This window comes from Lynx canadensis, chromosome C2 (assembly GCF_007474595.2).
Source record: "Lynx canadensis isolate LIC74 chromosome C2, mLynCan4.pri.v2, whole genome shotgun sequence".
In the NCBI taxonomy this organism is placed as follows: Eukaryota; Metazoa; Chordata; class Mammalia; order Carnivora; family Felidae; genus Lynx; species Lynx canadensis.
Window position 1 is genome coordinate 21,828,107 of NC_044311.2, and position 16,992 is coordinate 21,845,098.

General features: G+C 40.3%; 1 protein-coding gene across 1 annotated transcript in view; it reads right to left on the minus strand.

Annotated features, from left to right (window-relative positions):
- Positions 1-2,773: 2,773 nt before the first annotated feature.
- Positions 2,774-16,992, minus strand: part of KAT2B (lysine acetyltransferase 2B) — a 102,898-nt gene continuing 88,679 nt past the window's right edge. The window contains exons 14-19 of the mRNA XM_030328419.1: positions 16,377-16,520; positions 11,294-11,408; positions 9,747-9,783; positions 9,439-9,502; positions 9,256-9,340; positions 2,774-4,847 (exon numbers count right to left, since the gene is read on the minus strand). Coding sequence (XP_030184279.1) covers positions 4,654-4,847; positions 9,256-9,340; positions 9,439-9,502; positions 9,747-9,783; positions 11,294-11,408; positions 16,377-16,520 — 639 coding nt within the window. The 3' untranslated portion in view covers positions 2,774-4,653. The remainder of the gene's footprint in view (positions 4,848-9,255; positions 9,341-9,438; positions 9,503-9,746; positions 9,784-11,293; positions 11,409-16,376; positions 16,521-16,992) is intronic.

The window sequence follows — 16,992 nt, forward strand, 5'->3', positions numbered from 1 at the left end:
TATTATGTGCGTTTTGTATGGTATTGTGTTGTACTGCATGTATATTGCTAATTATACTTTATTTTTTAAAGTTTATTTGAGAGGGAGAGCATGAGTGAGAGAGGGACAGAGATAGGGGGAGAGAATCCCAAGCAGGCTCTGTGCTGACAGGGCAGAGCCAGACGCAGGGTTCAATGTCACGATCTCACAGTTCCTGAGTTCTAGCCCCATATCAGGCTCTATGCTGACGGCTCAGGGCCTGGAGCCTGCTTCAGATTCTGTGTGTCCCTCTCTCTCTGCCCCTCCCTGACTTGCCCTCTGTCTTTCAAAAATAAATTTAAAATAAATAAATTTAAAACAAGTAAAAGAAAAAAAAAGAGTTGGACACTTAACTGACTGAGCCACCCAGATGCCCCACTTTAATTTTTTTTTTAATGTTGAATATAGAAGGGAATGTTGAGTTTTCCACAAAACAACATACAACTATATAGGTGTGAATGTGTTGAGTAGAAGCAGTGCTGGCACACTGATTCAATAGCACTGTATGGGGAGAAAAGATTTTAATAAGAGCTTGATCATAAAATTTGTATGAAATGTGTATTCTATTCAATTTTTAAAACAACCAACATTAACCAAACTTAAGCACTCTCTTATAACCCTTTTCCTATTCTCTTATTGGACTGCCCTATTGGACAAAAAGGCAGATTTTTTGTTCTTAGATATTAAGCATAAATAGCATACCCATCTCTCTTAACTGCAGAAAATGGGTGGTTAGCAGAGAGCAAAGAACAGAGACCAGTGAATTTTAGAAAGGGCCCAATAACCAAATGAAGTGGTATTGCAGAAAGCGCATATGCATGAACATGTGCAAGGAGGTCCTTACCTTCTAGCAAATTCTCCAAGGGATTGCTTTTTTTTTTTTTCCTTCAAAGTTTATTTCTTTTGAGAGAGAGAGAGAGAGAGCCTAACTGGGAAAGGGGCAAAGAGAATTCCAAGCAGCCTTCACAGGACCAGTGCAAAGTCCAATGCAGGGCTTGAACTCAGGAACCACGAGATCATGACAGGAGCCCAAGTCAGACGCTTAACTGACTGAGTGACCCAGGTGCCCCCGCGAGGGATTGCTCTTGAAGAACTTCAAACCTAGATAAATTAAAACTGACAACCTTCGGTTCGGCTCAGAAAATTACACACATACACAAATTAGATGTGTTGTTTCTCATCTTTTTAAACTAATTCTGCCAAGGTTGTGTTGGACTTCCCAATAACAAGAGGGAGCAGGAAGACTGACTTTTGTTTTCCTTGCTTTTCTCTGCGCCGCTTTTTAATAAACCCAGAGAAAATCTACGGCTTTGTCTCTGTTAGTTTTTTTCCACAAAAAAGTAAAGACACTACCATAAAAAAGCCAAGGCATAAGTATACATAAATTACAGTAGAGAACTTTTCATGGCACTTAAGGGTGTTCTCTCACCCCCTCTTTCAGCATCTTCTGTGTACTTTGTTGACGCTCTCCCTCCAAACTATTGGTTCTACTTTGCTAAGGGGAGAATGCTAGTTACGGAGGGCCCGGGCAGACCAGCTCAGAACAATACGGAAAAGGCCATAGGCTGCCACCAATAACCCTTCCTTGTACAGCTCTTAGAATCTCTTCAACATTGGTCTGAAGGACGTCAGCTGAAAGACATGACACATTATTAACCTGCCCATAGTACCTCAGTCTGATCTTGTTTCTACTTCTTAGGTTTCACAATTTTAAATTTTACTTCTAAGTAATATGAAAACCTCGGTCTTCTTTTCACTATTCTAGTGAATACAACCAGTTATTAAATGTGTTGAATACAACTTCAGAGCAATTTTTGATATGGATACATGGGGTGGAGTGGGAAGGAGACTTATCCTCCAATCCCGATGTTTGCATCCCTGGGGAAGGACAGACATCACCCCCTGGCCTCCCTGTGCCCCTCATTCATTCCTCCCCTGGGAGGGACTTACCTAATTGATGAGTTACAGCAAGGCCCTGGACTGCACGGTTTGGCTGTTCCGTCACCTGCGCCTCTTCAGAGTTGGCCTGCCTTCAGAGAGCACCACTGCTCTTGGCCATGCACTAAACTCAGTGGTACAGGCTCTGCCCTTGGAGGGGAAGCTGGCAGTGTCTGCAGAGCCGCTGATGAGTCAGTCACATTCTGGGGTTCAGTATTAGCCCATTTTCCATAGATATATAAGCCACATTCTTCCATAACCATTTTATTATTAATGAAGATATTTTGGTCATCATGTGCCTTATTCCTTTGACTTCTCAGTTGGTTCAGGATTGAGTAAGAAAAGGTACAGTACTTCTCATACCCCAACAGGATATAGGATTCTTTCCTGCAGTCAGCATTTTGAGTGAAATTAGAAGCTCATTAGGAGATGTCTAAGAACCAGCTATATTTTTACCCGTGTCTTCATTCATCTTTTTACAGATGGAAAGCAGAAAAACGGGGGGGGGGGGGGGGGGACTTAACTTCTAAACCAATAACACTCCTCTCTCACTGCTTTTTTCTCCCCTTTGTTTAATGAGTGACAGCGGGCAAAATGCAGTGGACCACTCAAAAGACACAGACCCAGACAAGTGTCTCTCCTCATGGAATTATCTCAATGGTGATTTGTGAATTTTTATGAAATTTCCAATGAATGCAGCAATTCTAAACATCTTCAACGAAATGCCTAAAAGACAAGAATTACGGATCTAGTCGATGGTCATCAACCATCGCCCCGTTGAATTTAATGGGCTAGAAGAAGAAAACGCAACACCACATTGAGAGCTTTTTAAAATATAATTTAAAACTATGTTGTACCAGTACAATATATTAATTTTACAAATGTAAAATTTTATCCGCTGTTAAAGCATTTGCAAAAACCACACATCCTACTTCAGCTTTATTGCACAATATCTATAAGAAAATATTAATTTTTAAATTAGAAAACATAAAAATGCTTTCAATATAGAAGAGACAATCTGATTTTAAAGACAATACTCTATAAGAATGTCTACCCAGAAAATAACAAACTTTCACAGGATACCAAGCTGGACAGATGCTTCGGCAGATTCAGTACAAAGCACTGTTTAAAACCAGTCCAAGATACTTAATCCAAAGTGTATCATCATTCTTCATTAGAAATCTAGATGCCACTCGAGGCAGTTTCTTAGACTTAAAAAAGTTGAGGCATTTTTCAGTGTGAGCATTCTGAATATCTCTTACCTATTAAAAACAATACTTCCCGCTTAACAGCCATTTGCAGGGTTTTTTCCGTCATGCAGATTATCTCTGGCAACTGTTTTTAACAATGATTAAATGATCACTTTAATTCACTTATGCTGATAAAAAACCCCATCAAGTTAAATACACTTTTAAAACTTAGTCCTTTACAAAAATCAGTTTATAAATTTGTATCATAAAAATTAGTGTCAAAGACCATCAAAATGGCCTTCATTTGTTTTGATATTAGTTGGTTCTCCCAGAGTTGGGATGGCAGACGTCCCACTTCTCTATGTAGTGTTAATCAGAAAATAAACCCAAGCGCTAAGCTGGAGTCCCGAGACAGGTTAATCCGTCTGTACGATGGATTTTAGTGGGATATCACCCTGGGTCTGTATTCCAATGTAGGTGATAAAATACTGACAGCAAATCTTGGTAATTGATTTCACCTCAGACAATGAACAGAATGTAGAGATGCAACAGGAAAAATGTTCATATCGTACATTATCAGTGGGGTTGTGTGTCTCATAGAAAAAGAAAACAATCCTTATTAGTTAGAACAAGGATCCACCAAATTTGATACATACGTAGATTATGCATCTTTTCTTATTAAAGCACATTGATTCGATCTCAAGTGTTCTCAAATGTATGCCTTTGTGCAACAGGAGATTGCCTTTTGGAACTTATGGCCTGCATAAGCAAAGTCAAATATAATATTACACATTTGTGTAGAGAAAATAATTATTAAAATAGTGGTTATGCGCTCACAAGTTTATTGTAGGTAGACAGAATTATCAAAAACCCAGATGCTTATAAAAAACTTTGCAGTATTTAGAATTTCTTCCTTAGGAATCAAAGCAGTTGCTTTTCTGGAACTGCATTTTTTCAGAACTGCTCAAAGCACCTCATCTAGATGAGTGTTTTTAAAAAATATATATAAAAAGTCTACAATGAGACTTCAAACATCACATATTTCACCTTTTATGGGCTTTTTATCATGTATCCCTTCCTTAAAGTCCTTCAGAATAAAATAAAAATAAACTCTCACATTCCATTAGAAAAAATGGAAACATTCATGGTCTGAAAAGTTTCTGCATTCCCCCAAATCTTGGTACTATGTGCAATTTCCTCATACACAGGTTTTGAGGAAACCCCTGATCATCTATTACTGAATATTCAGCTAATGGACATGCCATAGAAAATTTACATTTAATAGTAGTAAATAGATTAAAATCTATTCCATAAAATAAAAATGTTCTATGACTTCAATTTAAATACGTATCTGAAAAGCTAAGAGGAGGTTTTTTTGTTTTTCAAAAGTGCTAATTAATACAGTTACAAGTATCTTCAATACATTATGTTCAATTCTTTATAAAACTAAACCACCTTGCTTTAGGCACACTGTTTGATGAGTTTCTAAGAAGCAGAGGGGGGAAAATCACTTGTCAATTAATCCAGCTTCCTTAATTTTACTGAAGAAGAATTTCTCCAGGATATTGGCACATTTGTAGTATTCGCTTTCAGGGGGGTTGTATTCTTTGCAATTGGTAAAGACTCGCTGTAAATCTGCCATGAATAATTTCTTAGACACGTAGTACCTATTCTTGAGGCGTTCACTCATGGTTTTCAGATCTGCACAGGAAAAAAAAATATTAGCAATCTTTGACTCCTATTTTAAACACTCGCGGACAAAAGGGAGACAGGGAGAGAAATTTATGTCATTGGTTTGGCTACATTTTTACCACCCCAATGCCCCTGCTTATAAGAAATTCATATGATCAAGGAAAACAGCTCCTAAATCTTAGGTTGTTTCTGTTGTGAGGGTTCCTTGTGTAAAATCACAGCATTTTAACATTGAAGGGACCATTATTAGTCATCTGGCCCAATCCCCTATTCAGCACAAGGAAGCTAAGTAGATTAGCAGTGATAAGTATGATAAACTAAGTACTGTTAGCTATTCATTCGGAATTACACAGAAGAGGCTCTATCTACACAGAGTAGAGCAGGTGGGACATTTGTACTGAATCACTGCATTACTTAAGTCGAACAATCAGACTGAGTTTGTTTCAATAAATTCACAGTTGTTTTGGTGCTGTAGAGACAGAACTAAAGTACAGAAACTGATCATAAATAAATCTGCAGATACACCAGTGTCCTTGCATATAAAGATTCAAATTAATTTAGTTTCATGCTCCATCCATGAAATAAGAATCACAAGCAATAAAAAAAAAAAAAAAAATCACACAAAAATTTTTTTCTAAAGCCAGTAAGCCTTGAGAGACTACTGTAAAATAGTATTTTCCCAATATATCTACTTCCTTTAAATTATATTATTTTACAAATGAAAACAGTACTTTATCTAAACTTATAAGAATACCATGGGGCTTGTTTACTCCCCACTCTTAGGACTGATTTAAAGAATTCCATGCAGGGGCGCCTTGGTGGCTTAGTCGGTAAAGCATCAGGCCTCAGCTCAGGTAATGAACTCACGGTTCGTGAGTTCAACCCCCATGTCAGGTTGTCTGCTGACAGCTCGGAGCCTGGAGCCCGCTTCAAATTCTGTGTCTCCCTCTTTCTCTGCCCCTTCCCCACTCGCTCTCTCTCTCTCTCTCTCAAAAATAAATAATATTTTTAAAAAAATCCATGCAGATTAGAAGATGTTAACATTTGTCTACTGACAGGTTCCTAGTTGACTCTCAGTCTGGTTCTATCATTAAAACTTATATTAACTGTGGGGCACCTGGGTGGCTCAGTTGGTTAAGCCTCTGACTTTGGCTCAGGTCATGATCTCATGGTTTGTGAGTTCGAGCCCCATGTAGGGCTCTCTGCTGTGAGTGCAGACCCCGCTTCAGATCCTCTGTCTCCTCGCCCCCCCTCTGCCCCTTCCCTGCTTGTTCTTTCTCAAAAATAAACATTAAAAAAATTATATTAACTGTGCATGGAAAAATAAGTCAAAATTGTTAAAGAAATACCTCTGACTACCCATAACCCAAATTCCCACTATATGATTAAATTTTCCAGAGGCAAGGAAACTTACAACCAACTACAACGGGATTATCAGTTAGTCAGATATATAAAATTATGTACAACAACCAAAAATGGAAATTCATTTAGATCAAAGTCTTAAATCTACCAAAACACCAAAGAAAAAAATGGGAAATATGTACTCTCGCCTATTTCCTCTGAACAAAGCTTATCTTTGGTAGTGCTATGTCATCAATCTGTGAGTTCAACGTTCAATTTTCTTCTCTCACTAAAACAGTGTGGAAGAAGAGAAAAACTGGCAAGTGTTAAGATACCTAAAGGTTCAGCAAATACCCCACTAGCTGTCTCACCCAAGTGTGACTGAACAGATGAAGATGTCCTCTCATTAAATGAAGAAAGACTAATGAAATTAATTGTGTCTCTCCAAGTAAGTTAGATGTTTACCTTCCTTCCACCACATGCCTACCACTTAAGACATGCTACCTGATATAATTTTATGTTTTAGAAGGAAAAGACATGTAACCAAAAAGGGAAAAAAAGAATGAAACATGGCACAAAGAAGTTTATCCAAGAGCTTTCAAACTATTATTTGGAAGAGAGTGGATAAGAAGAGATGGGGAGAGCCTAAAATACAGTAGGAACAAAACAAGAGTCATAGAAGTATTTGAACCTTTCAGAATAATTACAGCCAATTCTGTACATTTCCTTTCCATCTTTCTATTCTACTCAGTTATAAATAACATCTTTCTTCCTCCAGCCTTCTAAGAGGCTTGGTTGGCCAAACGGCATGTGTTAAAAAAGAAGGTGATTACACATCAGTGATACCACACAGGAAGAAATCGTAAAATTATTCTGTTTTCATCCCCCACCCCCACCAACTTGGGAGTTCTGGGTAAATAGGAAAACTCTAACTAGTAATCCACACATGGTAAGAAGACATGCTTGAACCAGACTACTCAGACAATGTTCTGAATGAGATGCCCCAAATGACACAGGTTAGGTCTCATTCATATGGGAGAAAAGAGTTTTTGAAGGCAAAGGGGAAAGAGAAGAAATGCTTTTAGAAAAAGCCAAGAAGGCAATAATGGGAGAAAGTAAAATTATTGATCTGTCAGTCTTGTCCTCAGAAAAAAGACCATCTTTTTGGGCATGACCATCTTAGGGGCAAGACTAAACATTTTACTCAGCACCTAAAGACATCCCAAGAAAAATCTCATTACTCCCCTAAAGAGCACCATTTACTGTTTTAATTCTCTTTGTCTAGAACACACCTCAGTTCACCACTGGTCTTGCTCAACGGGGCCAATATTGCCCTCGGAAGCATTCAGCTATGCACACAGGTGGTATCCAACTGGAAAGGCTCATCCCTTTGCTTGGCTGGACCAGGAAAAACACTTCCAGAAAGCAGGCTGAGAGTAGGCTATGACAGACAGGACCTTCTAGAACTACTATTGCAGGTCTTCAGAGCATACATGAGCAGGGCTAAAAGATAATTATTCTCCCCAAACTCACACAACCTCCCACGAGGGTTTCATAAAAGGAGTGGAGATGGTCCAGGGTCAGTTGGAGTTAACTCCAGAGGTCAGTTAACTTAAGTTTGGAAATGGGCACAAATGGTCTTTACATATACTTTTTAAATGTTTATTTATTTTTGAGAGAGAGAGTACAAGTAGGGGAAGGGCAGAGAGAGGTGGGGGACAGAGAATCCGAAGCGGGTCCCGTGCTGACAGCAGTGAGCATCTGATGCAGGGCTTGAACTCCCAAACCAGATCACGATCTGAGCTGAAGTCAGATGTTCAACCAACTGAGCCACCCAGGTACCCTGGTCTTAACATATTTTTTACATGATGGAAAATACCGAGGGACACATCACTGGCTCAGTCAGTAGAGCATGCAATTCTTGATCTCAGGGTTGTGAGTTTGAGCCACATGTTGGGTGTAGACATTACTTAAAAATAAAACCTCTTAAAAATTTTTTTAAAAAAGAAAAGAATATACAGACTCCCCAAACACCATTCCATACAGAATTCTAGACTCAGTCAATCCTCACACTTTGGTTTTCATAACTGAAATACACAGAAGCAAGGCAGAAAGCAAAGGGAAAGAAAAGCATATAGATGTATGTCCACTTTAAGGAGTACAGACTACCCAAATCATTACTATGACTATATAAAACACATTCATGTGAAAATTAAGGCTATAGAAAACACCCACAAATAATTCTGTTGCCAGGGAGCTAATGGGTCCCTTTCATTCTTCCTTTCATATTTTAATACTTGCTTGGTACCAGGAATAGATTACAGGTGGAAAAGGGACAGAAGACACAGGCTGTCTCCCAAACAATGGCCACACAAGTGACTGAAAAGAAAATATTTCAGCTAGTTTTCTGTCATCTACACAATGCCAAATTAGTTTAATTGGATTCTCTATTGGTTCAACTAATCATTTAGCATGGTGCAGGTACAGCAGCAAATCCCACACTTCTACATTTCTAAAGGCATTTCTTGTTTGTTTGGTATTGGATGTGTAATAAAGCTTTAAAAAGGAGTGAAAATAGGGACACTAATAGTATCCATCAAGAACATGGAAAATCAAGAATTTCTCCCTCTGCTAGGATAGCAGGCAAGCAGCTTAATCCAACTTCTTTTTATTGCTTTCAAAAATTCTCAAAAGGCTCACAATATATCAAGAGGACAACCTGAAGTTTCTCCATTTGCAACCAAATGGGGGAGTATAAACAAGGCTGTGTCCACACAGCCAGCATTCACATCTAGTGCTGAGTGCAGTTCCCCGCGTGGGCTTTCTGCATCAGGTGCTGTCGGGTGCAGCTCTGAAAGGTGCAAGCATGTCTCCTGAACACAGCCACCCACGTCTCCTTTATCACGCTGCTCCACAGTCACTGGCCCTCCGCGGGGACGGGGAATCCCACCGCCCGTCATCACACAAACCCTACCCTACCACAGAAGATTACAAATCAACCTCAGCAACCGTTTGTCCCCCACACCGCCATCCAGAGAGTGTTACATCTATACTTAGAAAATGTTAATGGCATTACCCATGGGGAACCTTATAACTTCATAATATCCCGGAGCTTCTGTTCTCTTCACAGGTTCCATGAAGGGCCAAGCGCTTTGATGGCTCTTGAGTAAAGAAAAAAGTAAGGTATCTAATATGGAAATTCCATGTGGGAAATCATTTCAAAATATCTGCATGAGGTGAATGAAAAGAAAACACCCACCTTCACCTGCTGGAGGATGCTCTTGAGCGTGCTGTAAAGCTGGTCAGGGTCTTTGGGCTCTTTACTTGAAAGGAAAAGAGCAAATGACAAGGAACAATGATTAGTTTTTTGCCCTCCTGCCAGGGGATTCCTATTCAGCTCATTTTCACAAAACCCTAAGACTGGAACCATCCCAGCACTTTTTATGAAAACGGAAACGCAGCAAGTGCCACATGAGTGATTACAGTCAGTTTGCCCGTTTCCTCTAAGTTGCGGGGAGGAAAGAAAAATCACTTCCATTAATTCATCCTCCCGCCCATCTGACTTACCTTTTCTCTCTTCCACTCGGCTTCCAGCCTGTCTCTCCTACATGTCAACGAAATTAAACACTGAATGAGAACTGCTTTCGGTCAAGAGAATAACAACATTAATACTTATCAAAATGCAATAAATTATACGCATGCCTAAATAAAAGTCTATTTCTGGGAAGAGACAGAAATCAACTGCAATTAGTTTTCTTCCGTATATGGCTACAAACCTGAAACATTTCCAACATTCCCAAGATAACCAACACTACTTTAGGTTAGTGTTTTTTAAAGGAGGAACTCCAACTTTTCAGAGGAGAGTATAAAAAATAAATATGTCAGTACCGGGGACAAGTGTATATTTTAAACTCTAAGTCACATTTTTTTTTGCTAATCACATGTGAAAGAGTTAAGCTGTTATTTTAGGTTAGAACAAACCTTATCCCTCCCGGTCTCTATTTTATTTGGCAAAGAACCTGCTTGCAATGCAAGATGGTTTAGCGCAGCAGAAAGAAAACACAGCCTCAAATCCAATAGACCTGGATTTGATTTCTTGCTCACTCCTTAAAAGCTAACTTATCCTAGATAGATTACTTAACTTTTTGCCTCTACAGTTTATCAATGTATAAAACAGAACTCTAAAAATTAGGTGGCGTTATCGCTTTTGAGATTAGTTGATGCATGTAAAAAAAAAAAAAAAAAAAAAAAAAAAAAAAAAAAATGCCTGGCAATATGGTAGCTATTGTGCCATTAACAGGGATGATACTCTAGGGCTAGAAGTAAAAGTAAGATGTGCTATAGGGTAGCCATTGTAATGAAGGAATATATCGTGCCCAAATAATGTCTTATTTTTTTTCTGGAGAACTGTAGTTTGTTGCATTTTGTTTTCCGTATTAAATCTTCAATATACTAGAAGATGCTGGATTTGAACTGAATCAAAGCATAGCTATTCAATACTTTTGAACTACAAAAACAAGCTATTTTGTGTGTTTTATCCCAGGATGACTCACCTCTCACATACTCACAGATAAGAACCCTTGGGAAAACTACTCTAAAATAGGGAACTTGAAACAAATTATATGTTTCCAATCATCTTTTTTAGAAATGCTGAGAGACTGATTTGGCCGAGCACACATGTGGGCAGGTTGCAATCGTGACGGCAACGAGCAACGGGTATGAACAGCAAAATGTCTGGAGATCCAAATCAGGCGGCTTCTGACAGTTACTAGCCATGTACTATGTGAGCTCAAAGGACTTAATCATTCTGAGACTCAAATTCCCCATTTGTAGAAGTAGAATTCCCCTGTGCTCTAACAGCAACCTCTCGATAAATGGCAGATATTATCAGCTACAAGAAGGGGTCATCTGAATTCTCCTTGATTTGTCCACACTGAGAAGTAGAGAAAAGACATAAAGGGAAAGCATGCACTCCCTTCCCAAGACTACAAACACCACGAATGGAGACAGGCAGAGCAAAAAGCTTTCCAAATCACGGCACTCTGGCGATTGTTTCAAACCTATCTCATGGCATGACCAAAAGGTTTTGCTTTTAAAAGAAGATCTGTACATACTAATTCCAGGAATGCTTTCTATTGGAATCTGTCGAACTCCATCTTTAAAGCATGAAAGTCCAGGGTATACTTTTCGAATCTGGGCTTGTTTTCTTTCTATCAGCTTTTTAATGATCTGTAAAGCACAGGAAGAAAATGTGTTTAGTGACAGAAGTTTGTGGCTACAGATTAAGCTATTCAACCTAGGATGTTGGGCCCCTAAATATAGCCTTCAGGACACAAAAAAGGAGAAAGGGTGAATGCCATTTTACGGGTAAGACATGAAAACATTCTATTACACAACCATGCCCCTTCGGTGGCATTCACACAACTGTCTGTGAAACCTTGTCCCCTGCCATTCAAAACAGCCAAGACTGAGAGAACACACTGCCCTCAGGGGCGGCGGTCCTCTCTAGCACAGGAGCCAGTGATTTTGTCTTGCTTCTCTGAGGGGCCTCTGCCCAAGCTGCAGCCAAGCAGCCCCGTGCATCAGCTAACCCAGCTGAGCCCCGTGTCAGGACCCCTTCAGGTCCCCAGAGCAGGAACTATTCCCTTCGGACTGGAGGGCACATGAACAGGCCTCAGAAAGTTGCCAATGACAGGATGACCTTACTAGCACTCAAAATTGTCAAGGCTTGGGGTGCCTGGGTGGCTCAGTTGGTTAGGCATCCGACTCTTCATTTTGGCTCAGGTCGTGATCTCATGGTTCATGAGTTCAAGCCTCGCGTCAGGCTCATACTGACAGTGTGGAGCCTGCTTGGGATTCTCTTTCTCCCTCTCTCTCTGCCCTTCCCCTGCTCATGCTCACTCTCTCTCAAAACAAATAGCCCTAACCCATGCTGTTTGCATCAAAAAAGCAATTCCAAATTGTTGAGGCAACACAACTCCTGTTGTGAGCATTCAGGACCTATAAGGGAATTTTGTAAAATAATTCCTAATGTACTTAGGTTAACTATTTCCAAAACAGTACAGTTTTCCATTTAAAAAAAAAAAAAAAACAGAAAAAGATAAATTAAAAATAGCCATCCAGAAACTGTCATAACTGAATTTTGGAAAAGAAAAAACAAAACAGTAGCAGTCATTAATTGAATTTACAAAGGAAAACAAAAAATTCCAGTTCCTAACAGCTTGATCTCAAACACATCGTTGGTAAATGTGGAACGTGACCATGGAACCTGCTTGGGATTTTCTCTCCCTCTCACTCTGCCCCTCCCCAACTTGTGCTTTCTCTCTCTCTAAATAAATATTTAAAAAAAAATAAATATAATGCAAACCACTCATTTTTTTTTAATGTTTATTTATTTTTGAGAGAGACAGAGCATGGATGGGAGAGGAGCAGACAGAGAGGGAGACACAGAATCCGAAGCAGGCTCCAAGCTCTGAGCTGTCAGCACAGAGCCTGATGCGGGGCTCGAACTCACGAGCCTTGAGATCATGACCTGAGCCGAAGTCGGATGCCCAACCGACTGAGCCACCCAGGCGCCCCATCACTCATGTAATTTTAAATGTTCCAGTAGCCACACTCTTTAAAGTAAAATGTAACAGGTAAAATTGGATTTTAACAGTATGTTTTTATTTACACCAATATATCCAAAATATTATCACAGCTGTATATAATCATTAAAAAAAATAAATAAAGATATGTATGAGATACTTTACATTCTTTTATTCATAACAAGTCCTCAAAATTGTAGTGCATCTCAATTTCAGCAGTCCATATATCAAGTGCTCAATAGCCAATATGTAGCTAGTGGCTCCCATTCTGGACAGACAGATCTAGATGGATACTCTCCCTTGTTTATTTATGAATCTAAGTCCTTTTTTTTTTTTTTTTAATTTTATTTTTAAGTAATCTCTACACCCAGCATGGGGCTCAAATTTACAACTCCAAGATCAAGAGTCACATGGCCTACCAACTGAGCCAGCCAGGCACCCCAAGTCTAAGTTTTTAGTTTTTTTTTTTTTTAAGTTTTTGTATTTATTTAGGTAATCTACACCCAATGTGGGGCTTGAACTCACAACCCCGAGATCAAGAGTCATATACTCTTCCAACTGAGCCAGCCAACAAGCACCCCTCCCCCAGTCTAAGCCTTTTTTTAGAATTTCTTTTTAAAGTTTATTTTTGTGAGAGAGAGAGAGAGAGAGAGAGAGGGCGGGAATGAGCAGGGGAGAGGCAGACAGGGAGGGAGACAGAGGATCTGAAGCAGGTTCTGCGCTGACAGCAGCAAGACCAATGTGGGGCTCCAACTCATGAACCGTGAGATCAGACCTGAGCTGAAGTTGGACACTCAACCAACTTAGGCACCCAGGTGCCTCCCTCCTCCAGTTTAAGTCTTTTTAAAAGAGAATCCTAATGGCAGTCTCTTAAATAAACACCTTCAAAAAATATAACTTCAAAGTTAAATTTTAAAAGCTTTTCTCTTTATCAGGAGTGCTCTCAGATGTGATATCCCACCCCAGTGGGTTCCACACCCCTTGTGTAGCACCTTGAAGGTTTGGGGTCCTAGTGAGTGACTGGTAATGGCAGTAGAGGGTTTCTTAACCCCTCTGAGCTTCCAAGGATCACTTTGGAAAAAGGAGACATTTCACTTCTGTTCCAGTCTTTTATCTTCACTTCCCTCGAAAATGTCTCCACTTCTCCACCTGTCATCATCCTTCTCTCCTCAAATCCTTCTCCCGGTCCACCACTGTCCATTTTAGTCTCCCCAAACCAAAGATTTAGGGGGACTCCCCCATCTGTGATATGCCAATAAGTCTTAGCACATCTTCTTACAAAGAGATCACGCTAGTTGGCCTCACCCTTGCTTTGGATCCTCCAAACCCAGCCCCCCTCATTGTTTCACACTTGGATGAAGATTTGAGAAGTATCCCCACCTCTCAGGCCCTTCGCCCCAACACGCACATGCACTCATACACTCACCTCCGTCTGCTCAGGGTCTAGTCACACTTTCTCAAACAGTGCCTTTTATCACTGGCACAGCTATGGTCCTAGCTGAATCTATTTATGCTGGACTCTGAATCTTTGCCCATGCTGATGGGATTTAGCAGGCTCAAAACAGCTCAAAATACATCTCACATGAAGACACCTCCAATGATGCTAGACCCTTACAGATTGCACTTTCCTCCTGGAGCCAACGCTCACAAAGTAGTCCTCCACTCCCACTCTGCTCCCCTGTCCAGCTGCAAACTTCTCTATCTCCACCAGCCACAACCACAGTGTATTCTGCTCTTGCATGCTTCTAGGGGCCAGGAAAACCCTCTACACACTTATAACTTTGTTTGCTACCACCACTAGTCCCTGCCTTCCACAAGGAGGTCTTCAAAAGTCAGAATAAAGAGACTTGTGACACTCACTTGAATTCTGTGGAAGAAGATACTACATGAATCCAAGTATTTTATTATGGTGAGTTCACGTCTCTTTGAAAGGAACTAGGTTAACAGCTCCAAGCCAGCATGAGCCACTCCGAAGCACGTGTTAGAGAAGGCTGGAGGGAAACAGGGAAGGTGAGGAGAGAGGGAGATGAGATCCAAGAGGAGGGGAGAAAGAGGAAGGGGGAGGGAGCACTAAGTAAGTGCCTGCTTTTGCTAGCTCCTTGTGTGTGCCTTTCCCCTCTACCTAGTAAGAGCCAAAAGATCCAGACTAGGTGACTCTGCAGGGGAATCCTGCTCTCAGCTTCCACCCAGAGACACAGGAGTCCTGCTCAGAGGAGGAATGAGGGAAGGGCAGCTGACTGCCCGGTGATGGCTCTAGTTGGCCGGCAGGCCCCCCATGCTGAACACTGAGCCGCTGAAAACAGACCTGCTCATTAAACTCCAAAGAGAACAATGAAGAAAGCTAGCTCTTCAGAGAGAGACGGAGGGGGGAGGTGGGGGGGGGCTGCTGTGCTTTTATTAACTCTCCAAGTACCCTATTTGTAATTCTAAGGCTGACATCTCTTAGCAAGAAACAACAAAGGTTGTTATTTTCTAACTTAAAACAAAGGGGGGGGGGTTTACTCACAGTCATGCTCACATTCATAAGAACAAGTCTGACCCACTTCAAGTAAAAGGAAAATATTTATTGAGCTCCTACTATGCACCAAACTCTATATAAGGAGTTTTACATCTGTCATGTTGGTCATGTCTGACAAACAACTAAGAACTAGGGCTAAGGAACATGAGTAGAAACCAGAAAACAAAGATGGGTTGAAGACAGATGTCTTTTTTTGGTTACCTGCTAGGAGAAAAGTGCACTAGAATGAAGAACACAGGTATGAAGTGGAATTGATATGCAAAGACACAGCCGCAAAGCCCGTTCTTGAATGCCAACGAACTACGGGAGCAAGGAGGTGGCTTCACACAAAATGCATTCATTTCATAAACGGCCTCTGCACACTCCCCAATTCTGCTCTTTTTATGGTATTTTCTTTTCTATCTTGGATAAATGTAAAATTACTATGCAGTCAAATCTATCAACCTTTCCCCTTACCGTTTCTCTTTTAGTTCCTGTGCATAAAAGACTTCGCCCCATAATCAGGTAACAAATCACTGAATTCCTACAAGTATAAGCCTTCAGAAGTTGCAACGTTAAAAGAAGAGATGGATACATACGAAGATAAACCCTCAGTAAGATAATGAATAACAAAAATTCAAATGACCGGATCAAACTTATGCTAGAGAAGTTCAAAGGAGAAACTGAACACAGGCCCAAGTAGTCCGATTTGTATGTGCATTGGGGAGAGTGAGGTGGGTAATGGAGAAAGACACCAAGATAGAGGCTTAAAGCATCAGTAATGACTTTTAGAGAAGAGTTTAGGAAACCAAAGAGGTAAGTATGGGAAGGATGCAAGAGGCCGGAAGGTAAAAGGCTTTGAAGGTGAAAGTAAGATACGTCATCATATTTTATAAGTTTTGTATTTTACACCAATTTAACAAGTGTTGACTCTTTTCGGAATGGTGCTTAGAGAGGAGACAGACCAAGGATACGATCAAAGAAGAAATCTATACAAACCATTGTAAACTAAGGCTACGATACGTGCGAGAGCCATGCACCTGGCACCCACTGGTACGCAACTCACCCAACGAAGACCAACCTGTATGGAAGGAATTTGAGTCACATGCTTACCTCCTTCTGCTTCTTAATGATGACAGAAAATTCTGTGTATGGGATCCGTGGATTTAGCTCACATCCCATTAAAGTGGCCCCTTCATAATCCTTAATGTAGCCAACATATTTGGTTTTAGGTATTTTAATTTCTTTGGAGAAACCCTGCAATGAGATTAAATTCATTCATACGGGTGTTGTGCATCAGGTACTTACTGAGGGCAAACCACGTGGTAGGCCTCAAGATACGCTTCTTTCAAGTTCTCATCACATTATTCGGGGAAGGATTAGCGAGAAACCCCTCCACAAAGTTCAAAAACATCACAAATCAAACTGTGCAAACAGGAAGCAAGATGACATAAACCCATAATCCTAGTAAAACACGAATTATACAAAACAGTTTTCACAGAAGTTAAAATAAGCTTTAAATGCATAATTTCTCCCAACATGGGGAGGGGACCGCAGGATTCTCAACAAATCAAACAGCGATCTAAATTCTGAAAGAAAATCTTATCCAAAAGTATATTAATTAGGGGTACCTGGCTGGCTCAGTCAGTACAGCATGTGACTCTACATCTTGGGGTAGTGAGTTCAAACTGCACGTTGGGTATAGAGATTACTTAAAAATAAAATCTTT